General features: G+C 26.1%; 3 protein-coding genes across 6 annotated transcripts; all 3 read left to right on the top strand.

Annotated features, from left to right (window-relative positions):
- The first annotated feature begins 319 nt into the window (after positions 1–319).
- On the top strand, positions 320–4,826 carry LOC127280341 (uncharacterized). Its single transcript, XM_051303266.1, has 2 exons — positions 320–456; positions 1,261–4,826. Exon 2 carries the CDS (start codon positions 1,385–1,387, stop codon positions 4,736–4,738), a length of 3,354 nt encoding a protein of 1,117 aa, XP_051159223.1. The 5' UTR covers positions 320–456; positions 1,261–1,384; the 3' UTR covers positions 4,739–4,826.
- A 648-nt stretch (positions 4,827–5,474) lies between these two features.
- LOC127280340 (uncharacterized) lies at positions 5,475–13,281 on the top strand. 2 transcript variants are annotated; one of them, XM_051303265.1, is made up of 3 exons: positions 5,475–5,625; positions 9,624–11,472; positions 11,560–13,281. In XM_051303265.1, the coding sequence occupies exons 2-3, from the start codon at positions 9,837–9,839 to the stop codon at positions 13,188–13,190; spliced, it is 3,267 nt and encodes a 1,088-aa protein (XP_051159222.1). In that variant the 5' UTR covers positions 5,475–5,625; positions 9,624–9,836; the 3' UTR covers positions 13,191–13,281. The 2 variants fall into 2 exon arrangements, with proteins under 2 accessions (XP_051159222.1, XP_051159221.1); XM_051303264.1 differs by having other exon boundaries at positions 9,624–13,281.
- Positions 13,282–14,956: 1,675 nt separating this feature from the next.
- Positions 14,957–20,810, top strand: LOC127280332 (uncharacterized). Of its 3 annotated transcripts, XM_051303247.1 has the most exons (3): positions 14,982–15,095; positions 15,339–15,579; positions 16,998–20,810. In XM_051303247.1, the coding sequence occupies exon 3, from the start codon at positions 17,244–17,246 to the stop codon at positions 20,613–20,615; it is 3,372 nt and encodes a 1,123-aa protein (XP_051159204.1). In that variant the 5' UTR covers positions 14,982–15,095; positions 15,339–15,579; positions 16,998–17,243; the 3' UTR covers positions 20,616–20,810. The 3 variants fall into 3 exon arrangements, with proteins under 3 accessions (XP_051159205.1, XP_051159204.1, XP_051159206.1); XM_051303248.1 differs by lacking the exon at positions 15,339–15,579 and having other exon boundaries at positions 14,957–15,095; XM_051303249.1 differs by lacking the exons at positions 14,982–15,095; positions 15,339–15,579 and adding an exon at positions 15,692–15,833.
- The last annotated feature ends 633 nt before the right edge of the window (positions 20,811–21,443 follow it).

Below are 21,443 nucleotides of genomic sequence, written 5' to 3' on the forward strand. Positions count from 1 at the left end.
ATTATATTCAATATTATTTATTGAAATCCTTTCACTTTTACAGATGTGAGACATAAAAGATTTTTAAAATTATATCAATTAACCAAGTAGCGAAAAAATTAAAAACGTCTTTAACATTTCAATTTAAAATTTTTTTCGAAAAACAAAAATCTATTATAAAATTCCACTAAATTTTTGTTAATTTCAACATTGTTATCTATGTACAAAAATTAAATTTTACTTTTTCAATTGTATCAATAAAACGATAGGTATAATAAAACATATTTTATTTGTAGATAAATAAAAACTTTATTAAAACATGTCACGTATATAAGTACATCCACTGTGCTCAATAATCCTCAAGTTTAGATGACAATTAATAAGTAATAATATAAGTTTTAAATTTTCTCTATAAAGTAAATTAATAACCCAATAACCTAATTATTTAAACCTGCAACGTTTTACAAACAATACCAGGTATATAAAAATATGTTCCATTTTTTCATTTTCTATTCTTTAATACTTAATTATTTAATAACTATAATTTGTAAATTTTAAGTAAAGTATTTTCTCAATCTTGAAAAAAAATCCAAAAATGTCTTAATTCTATTTTTACCTTTTTATATATGAAATATTTTTCTTTTTACTTGTTATTTTAGAAAAGATAATAATTGCTAATAATAAAAAGAATTTAACAAATTGTGATTGTTACTCTCTAAATCTGAATTAGTGAAAAGTGAGCTACTAATTTTTAGTAATTTTTTACTAAAACTTAAGAAAAAAAATTTAAATAAATCAAATGGTGATATTTTATTAAAAATTAGTAGCTCACTTTTAACTAATTCAAATTTAAAGAGTAGGTCTGCAATGTTCATTTTGTCGGAAACTTTAATCTTAAAATTGATTAATTGAGATTCATCTGCGATTCTTAATAATTAATTTAACAAAATATCTCAACAAAATCTCAGATTAATAGATTTAACATTTTAAAAATAAAGTTCACTACAAAATTAACATTGTGAACTTAATTGTGTAACATAATAATTACCAAATTTTATAAAAATATTTTACGATCAAGGGAAAAATTTTATTTTTTATTCCTTTCTCAATACAAAATTGTTTTTTTAACTTCTTGTTCACATTTATGTATTAAAAATAAAGAAGAATTCTTATTTTCATAAAAATTATTTCATTAAAATTAGTCATTGGTATAATAATATAATTAGAGAATTGGTGTTTTACCTTATATTTTATTTAAATACAAACTGTATTATTTTACAGATAGTTGAATTACAGTAAACGGTGCCTGATTTATTCAAAAGAAAAAATACTGACAAACTAAATAAGATACATATTCAGAGACTATAAAATAAAAATAAAAACTATTAAAACTGAACTGTGAAAAATGGATAAATTTAAAAATCCACTAGAAACGGTACAGCTTATACCTATTTTTAGTTATTTAAACATACTGAGTGATTTTTTATACATTGAAAATTACTTGTCAAAAATTGATCAAAATAAAGAAATTCCAATTATTAATGCACTTTATGAATATATACAACACTATGAGAATAATACATTCAAACAAGGTGAATTAATTAGAGAATTGTTAAAAGGCAGTGATCTTTATGGAGCAAAAGATAACGAATATGTTGAAGCCACTTTTGTTAATGTTATGTTTGACCACATTATTAGTTCTTTAGTATTTAACAAATATGGAAATATTTATGGCTTTTTGGCAAAAATTTTTCATGAAGTAGACAATTTACAAATAGAAACAGTATTAGATGCGATAATGTTAACTCTTGACAAAGCATCTTTTGAAAATGAATACGGCGACAGGTCAAAACTAAGTTCTTTATCACTGGCAAGAATATATAATGACATAATATTACCTCTTTTTCCTATACCAAATACCAATCGTAGTTTATTGTCTATTGATTATATTTATGCACAAGCTGGTTCAATGTTCCTTCGAGCTGGTAGAATAGATACAAACAATTATATTAAATTCGGAAGCAGTGATGCAAATACAACTGAGAATAATTTATTTCAACAATACTTAATAACCGGACATGTAATTGAAAAATTAATCTTAACTGATGAAAAGAATTTCCAAATGTCTAAAGCTTTTGCTCTTCCAGCTCTAATGTATTACGTTTTTAATTCAAAATATTTATTTGACTATGAAAACATGGCAGAATTTATTTCAGAATCTGATTTCTGGCAGACAGCTTATGAACATTTATTTCAATATACAACTGAAGCTTTTAATGACATTAATGTTGAGTTAGAGTCTGATTACACATTAAAAATACACATGGCACTTTCTAGTTTTCAAAGTAGTAACGCATTGGTCAAATCTGTCATGGAGAAATACAACAATTTTAAATTTTCACTTTATTCAGCTAATCCTAAATCCTTCCACTGCCAATATAGAAAGAGTCAACCTAATCAAAATGAAAATGCTAAAAGTAAAATTAATAACATTACCGAAGTATATAAAACATATGAATTGCAATTAGTGGAAAAGACCATTTCAAAATCTCTAATGGATCAACTTGATCTTATGACAGTTGTTATAAAATTGATAATTCCTAACAATACTGTGTTACATTATGATTATAATGAATCAAAACATTTACCTTATGATATTTTAGAATTTTTTTTTCCTAAAACTATTAGTTTCGAATACTATATTTTAAAACGAGAAGATTACAACGCAACATTTATCAAATACACTGATAATGAAGACATTTTTGCAGAAGACATTAGGTTACATTTTGAAAAAATATTCAGTGTTGCGACACCTATTATTTTAAAAACAGCTGACGAAAATATTACTGTATTTTACCAAAACTTAATAAATTATAAAAAATCGCGATTTCAAACTCAGTTAGAAATTTTAGACAATTGTCAAGAAGAAAGTAAGAATATAAAAAGTGATTGGTGGAAAGAATTTGGTTTGTCATTAGTGCCATATTATCCTTGTTTATCAGATACGTCTGGAACAAATTATGGGAATATTTGTGTGCTAAGTAAAGAACAATTTTTTTACAAATACCAAAATAACGTATGTTCAAAAGCAATAAATAATAAATCACAATCTTTTCTGTCTTCATTAGGTACAACAATAAAGTCAGTATTTTTAAAAAATGTAATTTCTCAAACAGTAGATGAAATTCTAAATGAACAACAAAAATCTAGACTCACAATAAAAAAAGTATTAAATAAAATTAAATTATTTGAAGATATTTGTTTACACATAAAAGATCCTGCATTTCAGTTGACATTTATAACAGAAGACAGAATAAGTGTATTTGAAATAATAATTAAATCTTTAAGAGAAAAGACAGATTTTAAAATTAATTCTACCATAAATAGTCTTTATAAGATAAAAACCTTAAAATCAAATTCTTTCAAAAGCATTGGTATTGTTGGTGAAAACAATACTCGTTTAATTTTCGTAAACACCTTATACAATCAAAGTGACACTGGTTATGGTTTTAAGTTTATTTTTCTATCTGACGATGTATCAAAAATTGCACAGTTTAGAACTGGTTTCGAATTAAAAGATGAAAGATTATTTACACAAGGGGATACAGAAAACTCAATAAAAAAATATATTGCATTAAATAATGTAAGTTTTCAACCTGAACCTGATCATTCTATGTATGAAATTAATAATCAACTTTGGCGTAGACCTAAAAAACTTTTATTTTCTGGAATACCAATTCAAGCTGACGATTATGATGAGAAATGTAACGATGATATTAGTTATTTTGAAAAGTCGATACTTAATAATCTTTGCCGAAGACAACGACGTTTGAATGAAAAATCTGTCTTCGAAGATGAAGCCGTAACATTTATTAAAAATAAGACAAATATTTCTGAAGAATGGATACGAAACATGTTTAATAAATACACATTTCCTGATAACATCACTCTATTGCAATTTGTTGATTATTGGATGTATAACAATACCTTTAAAGCACCTGTTTGGAGTAAAATCTTTGAAATTGAGAATTCTGATCTTTTAAAAAAATTAAGATACGACTCACGTTTTGAAAAACATGATATGTCAAATTTTAATGGTAAATTTAGAATCAATGGTCTTTACTCGATAGCGGAAAGACATCTAATTGAGAAAGAAGCACCAATATCAAATATAATTAAAGAGTTCAATGAACAGAAAGCAAGTTATTCTGTTGCATTTCATGATTACTATGCGATACGAAATTTTGCTACAACAGGATACACAAGAATAACAAGAGATTCCCAAGAAGCAAAGCTGATGAAAATTGCATTATATAAATTAGCTATAAGGCAGTCAGACGATCCGGAGGGGGAGTTCGACTTAAAATTATTTAAAGTCGAAACTAAACCAATTGCAATTGCCAGAATGTTTTTAACTCAAAATAACATTACTCTGCAAAAATTTACACAAGCTTCTCCAAATGCAGGTTCTGCTATAAGATTGAGAGGTTATCCAGCACCTGGATGTGTCAACATTTTGTATGAAATGGTATTTAGTAGACCTTATGTAAGGGCAAAAATTGAACAAATTTATAACATAAAAGAGAATAATGTAATTCTTCTACCTGGAAGCAATTTTCTTATTGTAGACCGTAGAATGTTAGGTATTGGTGGATTAGGCAATGTATTAAAATTAAAGCTAATGTTTCAACATATTGATGATGAAAAGTCTTTTTGGTACAAAAATATCATGAATGAAATTGCACATATTAACTTCTAAATATTGTATAAAGAATTTTGAAATTAAATATTCTTCGCAATAAAATGCTTATTTTATATAGATATTGAATAAATTAAATGTTTATGTATTTAGTTGGAGTTAGTTTATTTATGGTAAAATAGTAATAATATTGTCGTTATCTTTTCCTTAAAATAGAAAATATAATCACACGTGCCTTTCTGAATATGACAAAAGACAATAAATATAATTTATATGTTCTTAATAACCCTAAGAGCAACTAATATTTCAGAATATCTTACAAACGTCCTAAAAGTATCTAGAAATTTGGATATACCCAGAATGTCTAAATTCAATTTTTAAAAATTTTAAATGGGGGACCAATTTTTTTTTTTTGTTTTTTTGGATCCGTTGTTTTTAATTGTAAAAATCTAAAATAAGATTGATCTTAAGCTACCTAAAACCTAAACAAAAACCAAGTTTTATAGAAATACTATGAAATACTAAGAAATAAATAATACTAAATTTCATATGAACACGTACATTGTTTAAATTTTTCATAAACTGTATTTATAATTTTCTTTGTAAAATTAAAAACTATTGTGCCTTCCACAAATTTATGTTAATTTTAAAATTGCGCTTTTCTTATCTATGTACTGAGTAAATATTAAGTTTTATTGTTTCAATTGTATCAATAAAACGATAAACATGGTAAAAATTTTTGTTCGTAAGTAAAAAAAAATTTTATCTTAACATTTTTAACTCACGTCTATATACTTCCAGTTTGCACATTAACCCTGAAGATTCGATCGCAATAGTAATTTGCATATATATAAAATAATATATTTTTTAAACTACTATCTATTAAATAAAATATTTATACAATAATCTAATTATTGAAAACTGCAGTGTATTAAAAATAGTACAAGGTAAATAAAATTATGTTTCAAATTTTCTTTTTCATATACTGTTTCTATTGTACCTAACTATTTAGTAATCATCAGCTTCAAAAGTAAAGCATTTTTTTCCCCTCGAAATTATTATATATTGTATTGTATTGTATATACATTATGTTACTATATTGTTCTATTGAATTAAAATATTTCTGTCAAGCATGAAAATTATTTTTTCAAAAACGTATACAACAAAACTCACAATGTTTTACAAATTCTACAGCATAAATACTTTCGAAATAGAAGCATTTAATATTGCTAAAGATATTTTTGTTAATTAAATAGAATTTTACATAACTTTTAAGTTAATATCAAAACTAATTTTAACTTTTAAATAATAATAACGTCATTTTTTTGTAAACGATTAAATAAATAAGTTGAAAAATGATTCATTTCATGACCATTTAGCTTCCTCATCATGATAAAAAATTCAAAATTCAATTCAAAATTTAAATTCTTTGTTAACTCTTTCGTGCTCCCGAGAAATCCAGTGGTTGGAATTTAATGAAACTCACCACTCGGAAGTTTTTGGGGTCGCTGATTCCAAATTTGAAGTCAGATTATAAAAATTCAAAATGGCGGATCCAATATGGCCGATTTTTTTTTCATAATTAATCATATTTGCTTGAAAGTCACCATTTGGGGGTTTTAGGGGTCGCTGATTCCGAATCCGAAGTCAGATTTTCAAAATTCAGAATGATGGATCCAATGTGGCGGACAAGTTTTGTAAAAATTCATCGCAAATTCACTTAAAATTTGTTACTCGGATGTGTTTTCGGGGTCGTATATTACAAATATGATATCCGATTTTCTATTTGCGGTCTTCCGTGAATGAATTAAACTTTCCCTACACTACCTTACGGACAGAACTTTCAATTTCAACACGGAGAGAAATAGATGGTACGGGGTACTATCTAGATAGTACCAGGTACCATATTTGATCTTACATATATACAGACAGCAATCTAGATTCTATCAGTAACAATCTAGATTGTACGGAGTAACGTCTTGATTGTAGTAGGTAACATAACCATACTTTTTGTAACATCTTTGATAGCATCGAGTAGCATAATGATGGTACCGGATAACATCTACTTTTTACCATCCTAAGATCATAAATTCTTACCATCTATTTCTCTCCGTGAATGCGCGAATTTTTAAAAATGACACAGGACATAACAGATTTCATGAAACAAACAAAATTTTATATCTATAAATATTGACAGATTCAAGCAAATATATGATAAATTTTGAAACAAATGTCCGCCATATTGGAGCCGCCATTTAGAAATTTTTTTTCACGTCATATTTGAATTCAGAGATCTAAAAAACTCTTGTATATTTTCATAAAAATTTGTCGACTAGAAAAAAGTAAGCGTGAAGGGTAAAATAAGGGTCAGTTATATGTGTGTCAATTGTGATTTCAATAAATCGTATTCGGCATAAGTATTCATGTCTTAAAAATTATTTATTAATCAGAAAATAGTTTTTTTACAGTTAATTAACGATACAAATAATTATTACAAAAAATATTTTAAAAGACTGACTAATCATGTAATTGTAGAATTTATAATTTATAATATTGCAATGATAACAATTTCAAAATTAATGTTTCTAAAAAAAGGCAATTGGCCATCTCCCTACTGAAAATCCCTGTATAAGATCTTGTACAATTTCCTGTACAGGATCAGCAACTAAACTTGTACAAGTTCTGACCAGTTCCTGTACAGGAAAATGCATACGAATTTAGAACAAGTTCATGTGTGAGATCTTGTACAAGATCTAGTGCAAGATCTTGTACAAGGAAGATACTTGTACAAGAAAATGTACATGATCTTGTACAATTTCAGGTATAAGTACTTGTGCATGAACACGTTCATGTTCTTGCACATGTATAGGTGTAAAATTTTTTTTTTTTTAATAAAATTTGAGATTTTGATAATTTTTGACCACTAAGATTCGTAACTCATGCACAGAAAAAACCTGAATTCAAATTGAGTATAGATTCTATACTCAATTTGATTCGCAACAAAAATGAAACTGGTTGTCTCATTTCGAGTTCTAAGGTAAAAGTATCAAAATGAAACAGGCAAGTTTCATTTTGAGAAAAAGAAAAATGGAAAAATATTGTGAAATAACGAATAATTTTACACAAAAACATGAAATATAATAATTACAAAGAAGTAAATAACACGCTAGACTTAATATATTTGATTAAAAATTGCTTGTAATCGCGTAATAAAATAATAAAGGAAATATGTTTTTAGGTTAGAAAAATGAAAACATGTGTTTTGACAACAGGAACGGTACTGCCAACTTAAATAATAGCGGTAAATTTAAAAACTTATGAAATTAATTATTATCTACGTAAATAATAATAAATAATTTTTATTTAAAAACTTCTAAATATTCGTACTGGTCAAAATAATCTTTCTGGTGTTGTTGAAATATTAGAAACAATAATTGAAATACAAAATTACTCTGCTTATGATGCCAACTTAGAAATCTGAAATTCCAGCCAATATCATTTTGAATAACATGAAGTTTGTCCCATACTCATTTCGATACCCAAAAGAAAATCAGTTGCAACAAAAATGAGTCCAAGTTTTTTCTGTGTGCATGCTAAAAACTATTGCGCAGCTGTAAAGGTTAAAGTAAACTATTGCGCAGCCTTTGAAGTTTTTAATTTTTAGTATAGAAAAACATGAATTAACATGTGCAAGAACATGGACGTGTTCATGTACAAGTACTTATACATGAAATTGTACAAGATCATGTACATTTTCTTGTACAAGTATCTTTCTTTCTCACACATGAACTTGTTCCAAATTCGTATGCATTTTCCTGTACAGGAACTGGTCAGAACTTGTACAAGTTCAGTTGCTGATCCTGTACAGGAAATTGTACAAGATCTTGTACAGGGATTTTCAGTAGGGGCTCTTCCGAAATGTGCCAAATTCTTTTTTAATTAAAAACATATGTTTTAACCCCTTCACTGTTAGAGAAAAAATTAATACTGTGGTCCCAAAATGTTCAGCAAATTCTTGTCGACAAATTTTTTATGAAACTTAGTATATAAGGGTTTTTGAAGTCTCTGAATTAAAAAAAAAATATTTTTTTGTGATTTTTTATTGTTTTTTAATTGTTTATTAGTTAAAAATAATAAATAATTACTTAATTATTTCATAAAAAAAATACCATTGATACCTGTAGTGTGCGAATAATGGTATAAAAGAATTTATTTTACAATTTAAATAGAAAATTTTATTTATTTTGTGTTAAGATGATCACGACACAAATTGTCGCTGACAGTTTGGGCCCCTAATTTCTCATGACACAGCGTATGTATCGCTGACAGTGAAGGGGTTAATAGCAAATAATGTAAATTCTATCCAAAGTTATTGAATTTTTCAAAATTATCATAATTATAATATATGGATATATATGGGGTAAAATTCCTGTAGCGAACTAAGTGAAAAAAAAAGTTGATCGGATCGGGCTGTAACTTGCACATAGTTTAGCCGTAGGGGTAAGTAATTTAACCACAAAGTATTGTTCGGTTTTTTCAAAAACTGTCGGAGAGGGAGGGGGTTGAACTTTTTTGAAAAATTTAAACAGTGAATTTTTGAAGACTTGTAACTTTTAAACAGAAAGAAAAAGAAAAATTTTTCCTATATGTTTTCGAAAGGTTTTTTCCTGCTCTTTCGAATGGTGCAAAACTTTTTTTTAAAAAATTCAAATTTTTTTCACTTAGTTCGCTACTGAAATTTTACCCCATATATATAATTTTAGCTCATAATTTAAAATTTGGTTTAAATATCATTGGATGATAATAAAACTTTAGTTCTTTTTCACTTTCTAAATCTGAATTAGTTAAAAATAACTTATTTGTAGTAAAATCTTGGCTGACTTTTTGCTTCAGCAATTAATAAAAAAATAACTTATAATTAGTAACTAAGTATATCATTTTGCAGATAATAATTGAATTTCATTAAAAGATGTATCTTTTATGAAAACCAACGACATTGACATCAATAACAAAATAAAAAGTAAAATAGTTTCATAATACCAATTGTAAGACTATTAGTACCTTACACTGAATGATTATAAAAATTCGATATTCTGCAAGCAAAAAAATATTCACTTGCAAATATAAATTGTACACTAATGAAATTTAACTGAGAACAATGGATACATTTAAAAATCCACTAGAAACGGTACATCTCATACCTATTTTCAGTTATTTAAACATACTAAGTGATTTTTTATACATTGAAAATTACTTGTCAGAAACTGATCAAAATAAAGAAATTCCAATTGTAAATGCACTTTATGAATATATACAAGACTATGAGAATAATACATTCAAGAAAGGTAAATTAATTAGAGAATTGTTAAAAGGCAGCGATCTTTATGGAGCAAAAGATGACGAATATGTTGAAGCCACTTTTGTTAATGTTATGTTTGACCACATTATTAGTTCTCTAGTATTTCACAAATATGGAAATATTTATGGTTTTTTAGCTAATATTTTTCATAAAGTAAACAATTTACAAATAAAAACAGTATTAGATGCGATAACGTTAAGTCTTGAAAATGCATCTTTTGAAAACGTATATGGCGACAGGTCAAAACTCAGTTCTTTATCACTGAAAAGAATACATAACGACATAATAATTCCTATGTTTCCTATTCCAAAAGACAATCTTAGGTTATTGTCTATTGATTATATTTATGCCCAAGCTGGTTCAATGTTTCTTCGAGCTGGTAGAATAGATACAAACAATTACATTAAATTCGGAAGCAGTGATACAAATACAACTGAGAATAATTTATTTCAACAATACTTAATAACAGGACATGTAATTGAAAAATTAATCTTAACTGATGAGAATAATTTTCAAATGTCTAAAGCTTTTGCTCTTCCAGCTCTAATGTATTACGTTTTTAATTCAAAATATTTATTTGACTATGAAAACATGGCAGAATTTATTTCAGAATCTGATTTCTGGCAGACAGCTTATCAACATTTATTTCAATATACAACTAGAGCTTTTAAAAACATTAATGTTGAATTACATTCTGATTACACATACAAAATGAACATGGCACTTTCTAGTTTTCAAAGTACTAACGCATTGATCAAATCTTTCGTGGAGAAATACAACAATTTTAAATTTTCACTTTATACATCTTATCCTAAATCCTTCTACTGTCAATATAGAAGGAATCAACCTAATCTAAATGAATATGCTAAAAGTAAAATTAATAACATTACCGAAGTATATAAAACATATGAATTGCAATTAGTGGAAAAGACCATTTCAAAATCTCTAATGGAGCAACTAGATCTTATGACAGTTGTTATAAGATTGTTAATTCCTAACAATACAGTGTTATATAATGATTTTGATGAGTCAAAACATTTACCTTATGATATTTTAGAATTTTTTTTCCCTAAAAATATAAGTTTTGAATACTATATTTTAAAACGAGAAGATTACAACGCAACATTAATCAAATACACCGATAATGAAGACATTTTTGCAGAAGATATTAGATTACATTTTGAAAAAGTATTCAGTGTTGCGACACCTATTATCTTAAAAACAGCTGACGAAAATATTGCTGTATTTTACCAGAACTTAATAAATTATAAAAAATCGCGATTACAAACTCAGTTAGAAATTTTAGACAATTGTCAAGAAGAAAGTGAGAATATAAAAAGTGATTGGTGGAAAGAATTTGGTTTGTCATTAGTGCCATATTATCCTTGTTTATCAAATACGTCTGGAACAAGTTATGGGAATATTTGTGTGCTAGGTAAAGAACAATTTTTTTACAAATACCAAAATAACGTATGTTCAAAAGCAATCAACAATAAATCACAATCTTTTCTATCTTCATTAGGTACAACTATCAAATCAGTATTTTTGAAAAATGCAATTTCTGAAACAATAGATGACATTCTAAATAAACAGCAAAAATCTAGGCTGACAATAAGAAATGTATTAAATAAAATTGAATTATTTGAGGATATTTGTTTACACATAAAAGATCCTGCATTTCAGTTGACATTTATAACAGAAGACAGAATAAGTGTATTTGAAATAATAATTAAATCTTTAAGAGAAAAGACAGATTTTAAAATTAATTCTACCATAAATAGTCTTTATAAGATAAAAACCTTAAAATCAAATTATTTCAAAAGCATTGGTACTGTTGGTGAAAACAATACTCGTTTAATTTTCGTAAACACCTTATACAATCAAAGTGACACTGGTTATGGTTATAAGTTTATTTTTCTATCTGACGATGTATCAAAAATTGCACAGTTAAGAACTGGTTACGAATTAAAAGATGAAAGATTATTTACAGAAGGAGACACAGAAAATGCAATAAAAAAATATATTGCATTAAATAATGTAAGTTTTCAACCTGAACCTGATCATGTTATGTATGAAATTAATAATAAACTTTGGCGTAGACCTACTAAACTTATGTTTTCTGGAATACCAATTCAAGCTGACGATTATGATGAGAAATGTAACGATGATATTAGTTATTTTGAAAAATCGAAACTTAATAATCTTTGCCGAAGACAACGACGTTTGAGTGAAAAATCTGTCTTCGAAGATGAAGCCGTAACATTTATTAAAAATGAGATAAATATTTCTGAAGAATGGATACGGAACTTGTTTAATAAATACACATTTCCTGATAACATCACTCTATTGCGATTTGTTGATTATTGGATGTATAACAATACCTTTGAAGCACCTGTTTGGAGTAAAATCTTTGAAATTGAGAATTCTGATCTTTTAAAAAAATTAAGATACGACTCACGTTTTGAAAAACATGATATATCAAATTTTGATGGCGAATTTAGAATCAGTGCTCTTTACTCAAAAGCAGAAAGACGTCAAATTGAGGAAGAAGCACCGTTAAAAAATATAATTAAAGAGTATAATCAACAGAAAGCAAGTTATTCTGTTGCATTTCATGATTACTATGCAATACAAAATTATGCGACAACAGGATACACAAGAATAACAAGAGATACTCAAGAAGCAAAGCTGATGAAAATTGCATTATATAAATTAGCTATAAGACAGTCAGACGATCCGGAGGGGGAGTTCGACTTAAAATTATTTAAAGTCGAAACTAAACCAATTGCAATTGCCAAATTATTTTCTACTCAAAATAACATTACTTTGCAAAAATTTACACAAGCTTCACCAAATACAGGTTCTGCTATAAGATTGGGAGGTTATCCAGCACCTGGATGTATAAACATTTTGTACGAAATGGTATTTAGTAGACCTTATGTAAGGGCAAAAATTGAACAAATTTATAACATAAAAGAGAATAATGTAATTCTTCTACCTGGATCCAATTTTCTTATTGTAGATCGTACAATGCTAGACATTGGTGGATTGGGCAAGGTATTAAAAGTAAAGCTAATGTTTCAACATATTGATAATGAAAAATATGTTTGGTACAAAAATATCATGAATGAAATTGCACATATCAAATTTTGAATATTGTTTGAAGAATTTTGAAATTAAGTATTTTTCTCATTAAATTGCTTATTTTATATGGATATCTTAGAATAAATTAAATGTTCATTTATTTAGTTGGAGTTGGTTTATTTATGGTAAAATAGTAATAATATTGTCTTTATCTTTTCTTTGAAATAGAATATGTAATCACACGTGTCTTTCTGAATATGGCAAAAGATAATAAAAAAAACTACTTATATGCTAATAAGAGGGCTGTCTTGTAAAAAACAATCTTTTTTTTAAAATTTTTATTTTAAACTTTTTTATCTTTTCGTACATTTAAAGATACATTTTAAATTTTAATAAAAAACGTTTCTTGTTTATTTTTAGAGTTTTTTGGCCAATAAATCACATGTTGAAACTCACCACTTTTTTATAGTGTGCACGATATTTCAGAACGGTTTCATCTAGAAATAAAAAATCAAATTGTTTCTTGAAATAAAGATTACTCGCTATCGCCTGAACTAGGATTTTAATCAACGGACCAGAAAATACAAAATGGCGGCCACTTTATTGTTTAACCCTTTTTTACAACTTAAGTTGGTTAAAAATATGGGTAAATATTGACGAAAAATTAAAATCTTACTTCAGGCAATAGCTATTTATGTGTAGAAGAAGTCCTGAAAATTTTAGCCTGATCGATCGGTGCAATACATTTTTTTCAATCATGCACACCATGTCAAAGAACATTGTTTTGAGAAAAACGCGTTTAATGATTATGGTTAACGATTTGTCATATCAAAGTTATTTCTAAATGGTTTCTCTAAACGTTGGACATGTAAATGTTTTTGGGGTAACTAATTACGAATATGACATCAGATTTTCAAAATTCAAAATGGCGAATTTAATTTAATTTTTAGCCTGTTATTGTACCCGGTAATGTTAATAATTATTTTTTTTCTTATTACTACATACAAATACAGTAAGAAAAAAATATTTTTGAAACATCGATTTTTTTGAAAATTTGTATGAGATAGTCCTCTTAATAACCCTTACAGCAACTAATATTTTAGAATATCCAACGAACGGCCTAGAAGTATCTGGAAAGAATATACCTAGAATGTCCCCAGACCAAATGATATTCCTAGAACGTCTGTTAAATATCCTGAATATCCGGATGCTTTAAGATCAATAGCAAAAAAAAGGTTCTTATTCTACTAATTACTATTGGCTCATAGAATATTGAATCGATTAAGTATGCTTCAATATTGTTACTCAGAGGGTTCTTTGAGATCGCTGATTATTACAAATCTAAAGTTAATTTTTAAAAATTCAAAATGAGGGACAAATTTTTTTGACTGTATTATTGGAAATAATAATAATATTATTGTATATTTTAAATGTGGAAATATGAAATCAGAATTATCGTCAGCTACATGAAACCTAAACAAAAACCAAAATTGTAGAAATCTGTAATTACTCAAATTTTTCAAAAATTTTAGTCAGCCATTCTATTTTCTCAATTTTAAATTACTGATATCTAACTTTTTATTCGTAATTATCAACACAAAAAGAATCCCAAAACTAAATTTCATATAAACTCGTACTATTGTACCTAACATTAATTTATGTTAATTTTAAAAGTGCGCTTCTCTTATCTATGTATTGAGTAAATATTAAGTTTTACTTTTACAATTGTATCAATAAAAAATTAAAATTAGTAAAACAGTTTGTTCGTAGATAAAGAAAAATTTTGTTTTAACATTTTAAACTCACATATATATATAGACAAACAGTTTGCACATTAACCCTAAAGATTCAATCGCAATAGTAATTTGCATATAGAAAATTTTTATTTATATTTTTAAACTACTATATATTAAATAAAATATTTACACAATAATCTAATTATTGAAAAGTGCAGTGTATTAAAAATAGTACAAGGTAAATAAAATTATGTTTCAGATTTTTTATTTAACTGAATTTTTATTAAAACCTAATTTTTATTTAATCAAATTCTTATTTAATTAAATTTTCGCTAAACCAAATTTTTATTTAGACAAATTAGTATTAGTATAAATTATATTAGTATAAATTAGAATCACTAGAGAAAATTTTACATTCTAATGTAAATTTTACATTGGAATGTAAAATTTTCTCTAGTGATTCTAATTCTGTTACTTGCAGAATAATTCAATGAATATTCGTTTTTTGAAAAAATTCTCATCAACCAGTTGTAATGAAAAGTTATATGATTGTTAAATAATAAAATAAAGGAAAAATTTGATATTCAAGAATTCTATAGTCAATAATTCGATAACAGAGAATAGGCTTCGACGCGTAGTAGCGCGTCGCGCGTGGCAGTCGTGACTGTTCCAGCGCTTGCACGTCGTTCTTCAAATTCGCGTAATTCACTCATTTTTTAAAGGTACTAAGATTTTTTTTTTTTAATTAAAGTTGAGAAAGTTTAGATTTATGTCGTTTTTGAAATTTTTTCCTAAACATATGAGAAATAGTTTAAATATTCATTTGTTTATTAAATAAACAATTTTTTTGCATAAACAATAAAGGTTAATTGAAATTTCTATTGCATTTCAAAGAGACATAATTTTTCTATATAGTCACCAAATTTTATTAAATTTCATTAACAAGCAACGGAGTAATTGCAAATTTAGTTGAAAGGTAACAAAATATTCAATTGTTAATAAATAATTAAAAATTTAATTTTTTTAAAAACGCATTTCAGGAATCTTTTTAATACGGCTTCCTGCAATAGATTATGAAAAAAAATATTTTAAATTTGAAAAGTCAGTTTTAGTTGGCCCAGTAGGGAAATTTTCACCCATATACATTATGTTACTATATTGTTGTATTGAATTAAAATATTTCTGTTAAGCATGAAAATTATTTTTTCAAAAACGTATTAAGTAAAACAATAAAACGATTAAATAAATATTTATTTAGAATATTTTTAAAAAATTATTTCAAATAATAATAATTTAAAAAGTAAAAATGTTAATATAATAATTTTAGCACATAGTTTAAAGTTTGGTTTAAATTTCATTAGATGATAATATTGGTTAATGTTACAGAGTGATTTTAATTTAACGTTTTCACATAATTCTTAACATGTTATTTCCATCCTTTATTTCAATCCATAATATTTGGTTCACTTGTAATAATAAATTTTAAGTAGAACTTTAGTTCTTTTCCACTTTCTAAATCTGAATTAGTTAAAAATAACTAATTTGCAGTAAAATCTTGACTGACTTTCTGCTTCAGCAATTTATAAAAAAATAACTTATAATTAGTAAAAAATAACAAGTTTTCAGTGAAAAAATAACTGAAGAAATAAACAAATTTAACTAGTTGAACTAATTACAAGAAAATTTAATTATTTTGCAATAACGTAAAAGTGATTTTAACTAATAATTAATTAATTTTAACTAAATTAAATCTAAAAAGTAGTATATTGTTAGGGCCACAATGTTAATTCTGTCAAGAACTTGATTCTTAAAATATAAATTGAATTAGTTCAGAATTTTGTGAAAATGTCTAAAATATGATGAGAAACGGATTTTATGTGCGAAAATTGTGACACTTCTTAAGGGGGGAAATAGGTGTAAAGCTTCAATAAAAATTTTTTTTTTCATAAATCGGTTGTAAAACTATTGAAAAATATGATAAATTATGGAAACACTATAAGGCGAACTTTTGTGTTAAAAATACACTTTTTTAAAATTAATCCTTCAGTTATTGTTTTAGTAGTTTTGTTTAACTTTATGTTAATTTAAATTTAATAAGATTAATACTAATTATTCAATAACAAAGTATATCATTTTACAGATAATAATTGAATTACAGTAAACCATGTCTATTTTATGGAAACCAACGACAGTGACATCAATAACAAAAGAAAAACTAAAATATTAAAATAATGAAGTAAACGTTCACTCAGAGTTAAGGCATATTACCAATTGTTAAACTATTAGTATTTTACACTGAATGATTAAAGAAACTTGATATATTGTAAGGAAAAAAATATTTAGTTGTAAATACAAATGAAAAATTATTCAAACTCAACTGTGAAGAATGGATAACTTTAAAAATCCACTAGAAACGTTACAGCTTATACCTATTTTTAGTTATTTAAACATACTGAGTGATTTTTTATTTATTGAAAATTACCTATCAGAAATTGATCAAAATAAACAAATTCCAATTATTAATGCACTTTATGAATATATACAAGACTATGAGAATAATACATTCAAAAAAGGTGAATTAATTAGAGAATTGTTAAAAGGAAGCGATCTCTATGGAGCGAAAGATGACGAATACGTTGATGTTACTTTTGTTAATGTTATGTTTGACCACATTATTAGTTCTCTAGTATTTCACAAATATGGAAATATTTATGGTTTTTTGGCTAATATTTTTCGTCAAGCAGAAAACTTACAAATACAAGTAGTATTGAATAGGATAATATTAGATCTTGAAAATGCGTCTTTTGAAAATGAATATGGGGATAGTTCAACTCTTAGTTTTCTAGCAGTAGGTAGAATATATAACGACATAATCTTACCTCTTTTTCCTATACCAAAAGTCAATCTTAGTTTATTGTCTATTGATTATATTTATGCACAAGCTGGTTCAATGTTTCTTCGAGCTGGTAGAATAAATACCAACAATTATATTAAATTCGAAAACAATGTCGCAAATCCAACTGAGGATAATTTATTTGATCAATACTTAATAACTGGACATGTCATTGAAAAATTAATTTTTACTGATCAGAAGAATTTCGAAATTTTAAAATCTTTTGCCCTTCCAGCTTTAACGTATTATGTTTTTAATTCAAAATATTTATTTGAATATGAAAACATGGCAAATTTAATTTCAGAATCAGTTTTCTGGCAGACAGCTTATGAACATTTATTTCAATTTATAATTAAGGCTTCCAATGACATTAAAGTCAAATTAAATAATGACTACACGTTAAAAATGCACGCGGCACTCTCTAGTTTTCAAAGTAAGGTAGCATTGGCTAAAACTTTCATGGATGAATATTGTTCGCATTTAGATAAAGAAGAAAGAGATTCTGGATTTTTATTTTATTTGCATTATCCCAAATCTTTTTATTGTGTAATAGACAAACGTTTACCCGATCCAAATGAGTCTTTTAAGAATCAACTCAACAGTTTAATCGAATTATATAAGAAATTTAATTTTCAATTGGTTCAAGAGGCATTTCCAAAATCACTAATAGAGAATCTTGAACATGTTAAAGTTATTATAAAATTACTACTGCCTAACCATTTAGAAGAACATGGTGATTTTTTAAAAGCAGAATATTTATCTTATGACCTTCTAGAATTTAGTTTTCCTGATAATGTAAGTGAAAATTATTATCTTTTAAAAACAGAAGATTACAACGTTATATTAAGCAATGCAATTGATAATTCACAAATTTTGAAAGAAGGAACTATGTTACATATTGAAAAATTATTCAATACGACGACATATAAAATTTTAAAAACAGCTGAAGAAAATTTTTCTTTATTTATTGAGAACTTTGTAAATTATAAAAAGTCGCGATTAGAGTTATATTTAAATTTTTTAGGAAATTATCAGGAGAAAAATGAGTTAAAAAATGATTGGTGGAAAGAATTTGGTTTATCATTAGTGCCATATTATCCATGTTTAATAGATACGTCTGGAACTAATTACGGGAATATTTGTAAATCAAATAAGATAAAACTTTTTTTCAAATACGAAAATGACATATCTTTAAAAGCAATAAACAATAGTACTCAAAATTTTCTGTCTTCATTAGGTACAAATTTTAAATCAGTATTTTTAAAATTTACAATTAGTAAAACAGTACATAAATTTCTAAATGAACAACAAAAATCTAGATTAACATTAAAAAATTTATTAAATAAAATTGAATTATTTGAAGATATTTGTTTACACATAAAAGATCCTTCTTTTCAATTAACATTTATAACTAAAGACGATATAAATGTACTTGAAAGAATAATTAATTCATTAAGAGAAAAGTTTGATTTTAGTTTTACGTCAATCATTAATAATCTCTCTAATATATCAACTTTAAAATCAAACTTATACAAAAGCGTTGGTACTATTGGTGAAAATGATTCTCGATTAATTTTCATAAATACTTTAAATATTCAAAGTAATACTGGTTATGGTTATAAGTTTATTTTTCTATCTGATGATGTATCAAAAATTGCACAATTAAGAACTGGTTACGAATTAAAAGATGAAAGATTATTTACACAAGGAGACACAGAAAACGCAATAAAAAAATATATTGCATTAAATAATGTAAGTTTTAAACCTGAACCTGATCATTCTATGTATGAAATTAATAGTAAACTTTGGCGTAGACCTACTAAACTTATGTTTTCTGGAATACCAATTCAAGCTGATGATTATAATGAGAAATGTAATGACATTAAGAACCTTCAAATTTGGAAAATTATTAATATTTGCCGAAGACAACAACGTTTTAATGAAAAATCTACATATGAAGAAGAAACGATAAAATTGATTACAAACAAGACAAATATTCCTGAAGAACGGATACGCAACGTGTTTGACAAATTCACATTTCCAGATAAATTGGCTCTAACGCATTTTATCAATGATTGGCTAAAAAACAATTCCTTTGAAGCACCTCTTTGGAGTAGAATCTATAAAATTGAGAATTCTGATCTTTTAAAAAAATTAAAATACGACTCACGTTTTGAAGAACATGATATATCAAATTTTGATGGTGAATTTAGAATCAATGCTCTTTACTCAAAAGCAGAAAGACGTCAAATTGAGGAAGAAGCACCGTTAAAAAATATAATTAAAGAGTATAATCAACAGAAAGCAAGTTATTCTGTTGCATTTCATGATTACTATGCAATACAAAATTATGCGACAACCGGATACACAAGAATAACAAGAGATACTCAAGAAGCAAAACTGATGAAAATTGCATTATATAAATTAGCTATAAGACAGTCAGACGATCCGGAGGGGGAGTTCGACTTAAAATTATTTAAAGTCGAAACTAAACCAATTGCAATTGCCAAATTATTTTCTACTCAAAATAACATTACTTTGCAAAAATTTACACAAGCTTCACCAAATGCAGGTTCTGCTATAAGATTGGGAGGTTATCCAGCACCTGGATGTATAAACATTTTGTATGAAATGGTATTTAGTAGACCTTATGTAAGGGCAAAAATTGAACAAATTTATAACATAAAAGAGAATAATGTAATTCTTCTACCTGGAAGCAGTTTTCTTATTGTAGACCGTAGAATGTTAGGCATTGGTGGATTAGGCAATGTATTAAAATTAAAGCTAATGTTTCAACATATTGATAATGAAAATTATTTTTGGTACAAAAATATCATGAATGAAATTGTACATATTAAGTTTTAAACATTGTTTGATCTTTTCATATTATTACATATTTTTTCTAAAATTTTTTGTCGCGACAATAAAAAAAAAAAATAATAGAGAAAATTGTTTGAAAACTACTTTAGAAAATAGAAATCTTGAATTCTGTAGAGAATAAATTTGTGTAAATTATGCAACTAGAATGTAATTAGATATGGAAAATTTTTTTTTAATGAAATCAGTGCCAATATATTTAATAAATGTCTTCATTAAATAAAAGCAATATAGTTTGATAATTTATTTTTTAATATATGTCCGTAAGGTAACTAAGACTAATTTGTAAAGCATTAAGTTTATTTAAATATATGTAAATAAGTTCCTAATTCATTTCTAAATTTATTTCTACATAAGAGGACGGAAAAAAAATGTTCATAATTTTACAAAATATCGACTCAACTTCTGTTGTTTTAGGATAAAACAAATTTGGCAGGGACTCAGTTCAACCTTTTCCGATTCTTCAAAGACCGATTTTACCTGGTGGATTATACAAATGAATACTCTAAACGCAATCTTACTCTCACCTGACGGACTCTACACAGAGTTACTGTATAATATAATAAGTAAAAAGGGGTTAGATATTTGATTCTTCACAGACTGACTCTACACAGCAAAACTCTACAAAACTAAATAAATTACAAAGTTAGAATCCTACGCGAACTGACTCTACGCAGAGAAACTCTCCAAAGATTGATACAATTTTTTTACTCTCTACTGACCGATTCTACACGAATGGATTCTTCGATCTTAAATAAAAACTTGACTCTACACGAGTAAACTCTCCAAAACCCATTTCAATTTTTTTTTACTCTC

Source organism: Leptopilina boulardi, unplaced genomic scaffold (assembly GCF_019393585.1).
Source record: "Leptopilina boulardi isolate dan_hultmark-lab unplaced genomic scaffold, ZJU_Lbou_2.1 LbouV2_237, whole genome shotgun sequence".
NCBI lineage: Eukaryota > Metazoa > Arthropoda > Insecta > Hymenoptera > Figitidae > Leptopilina > Leptopilina boulardi.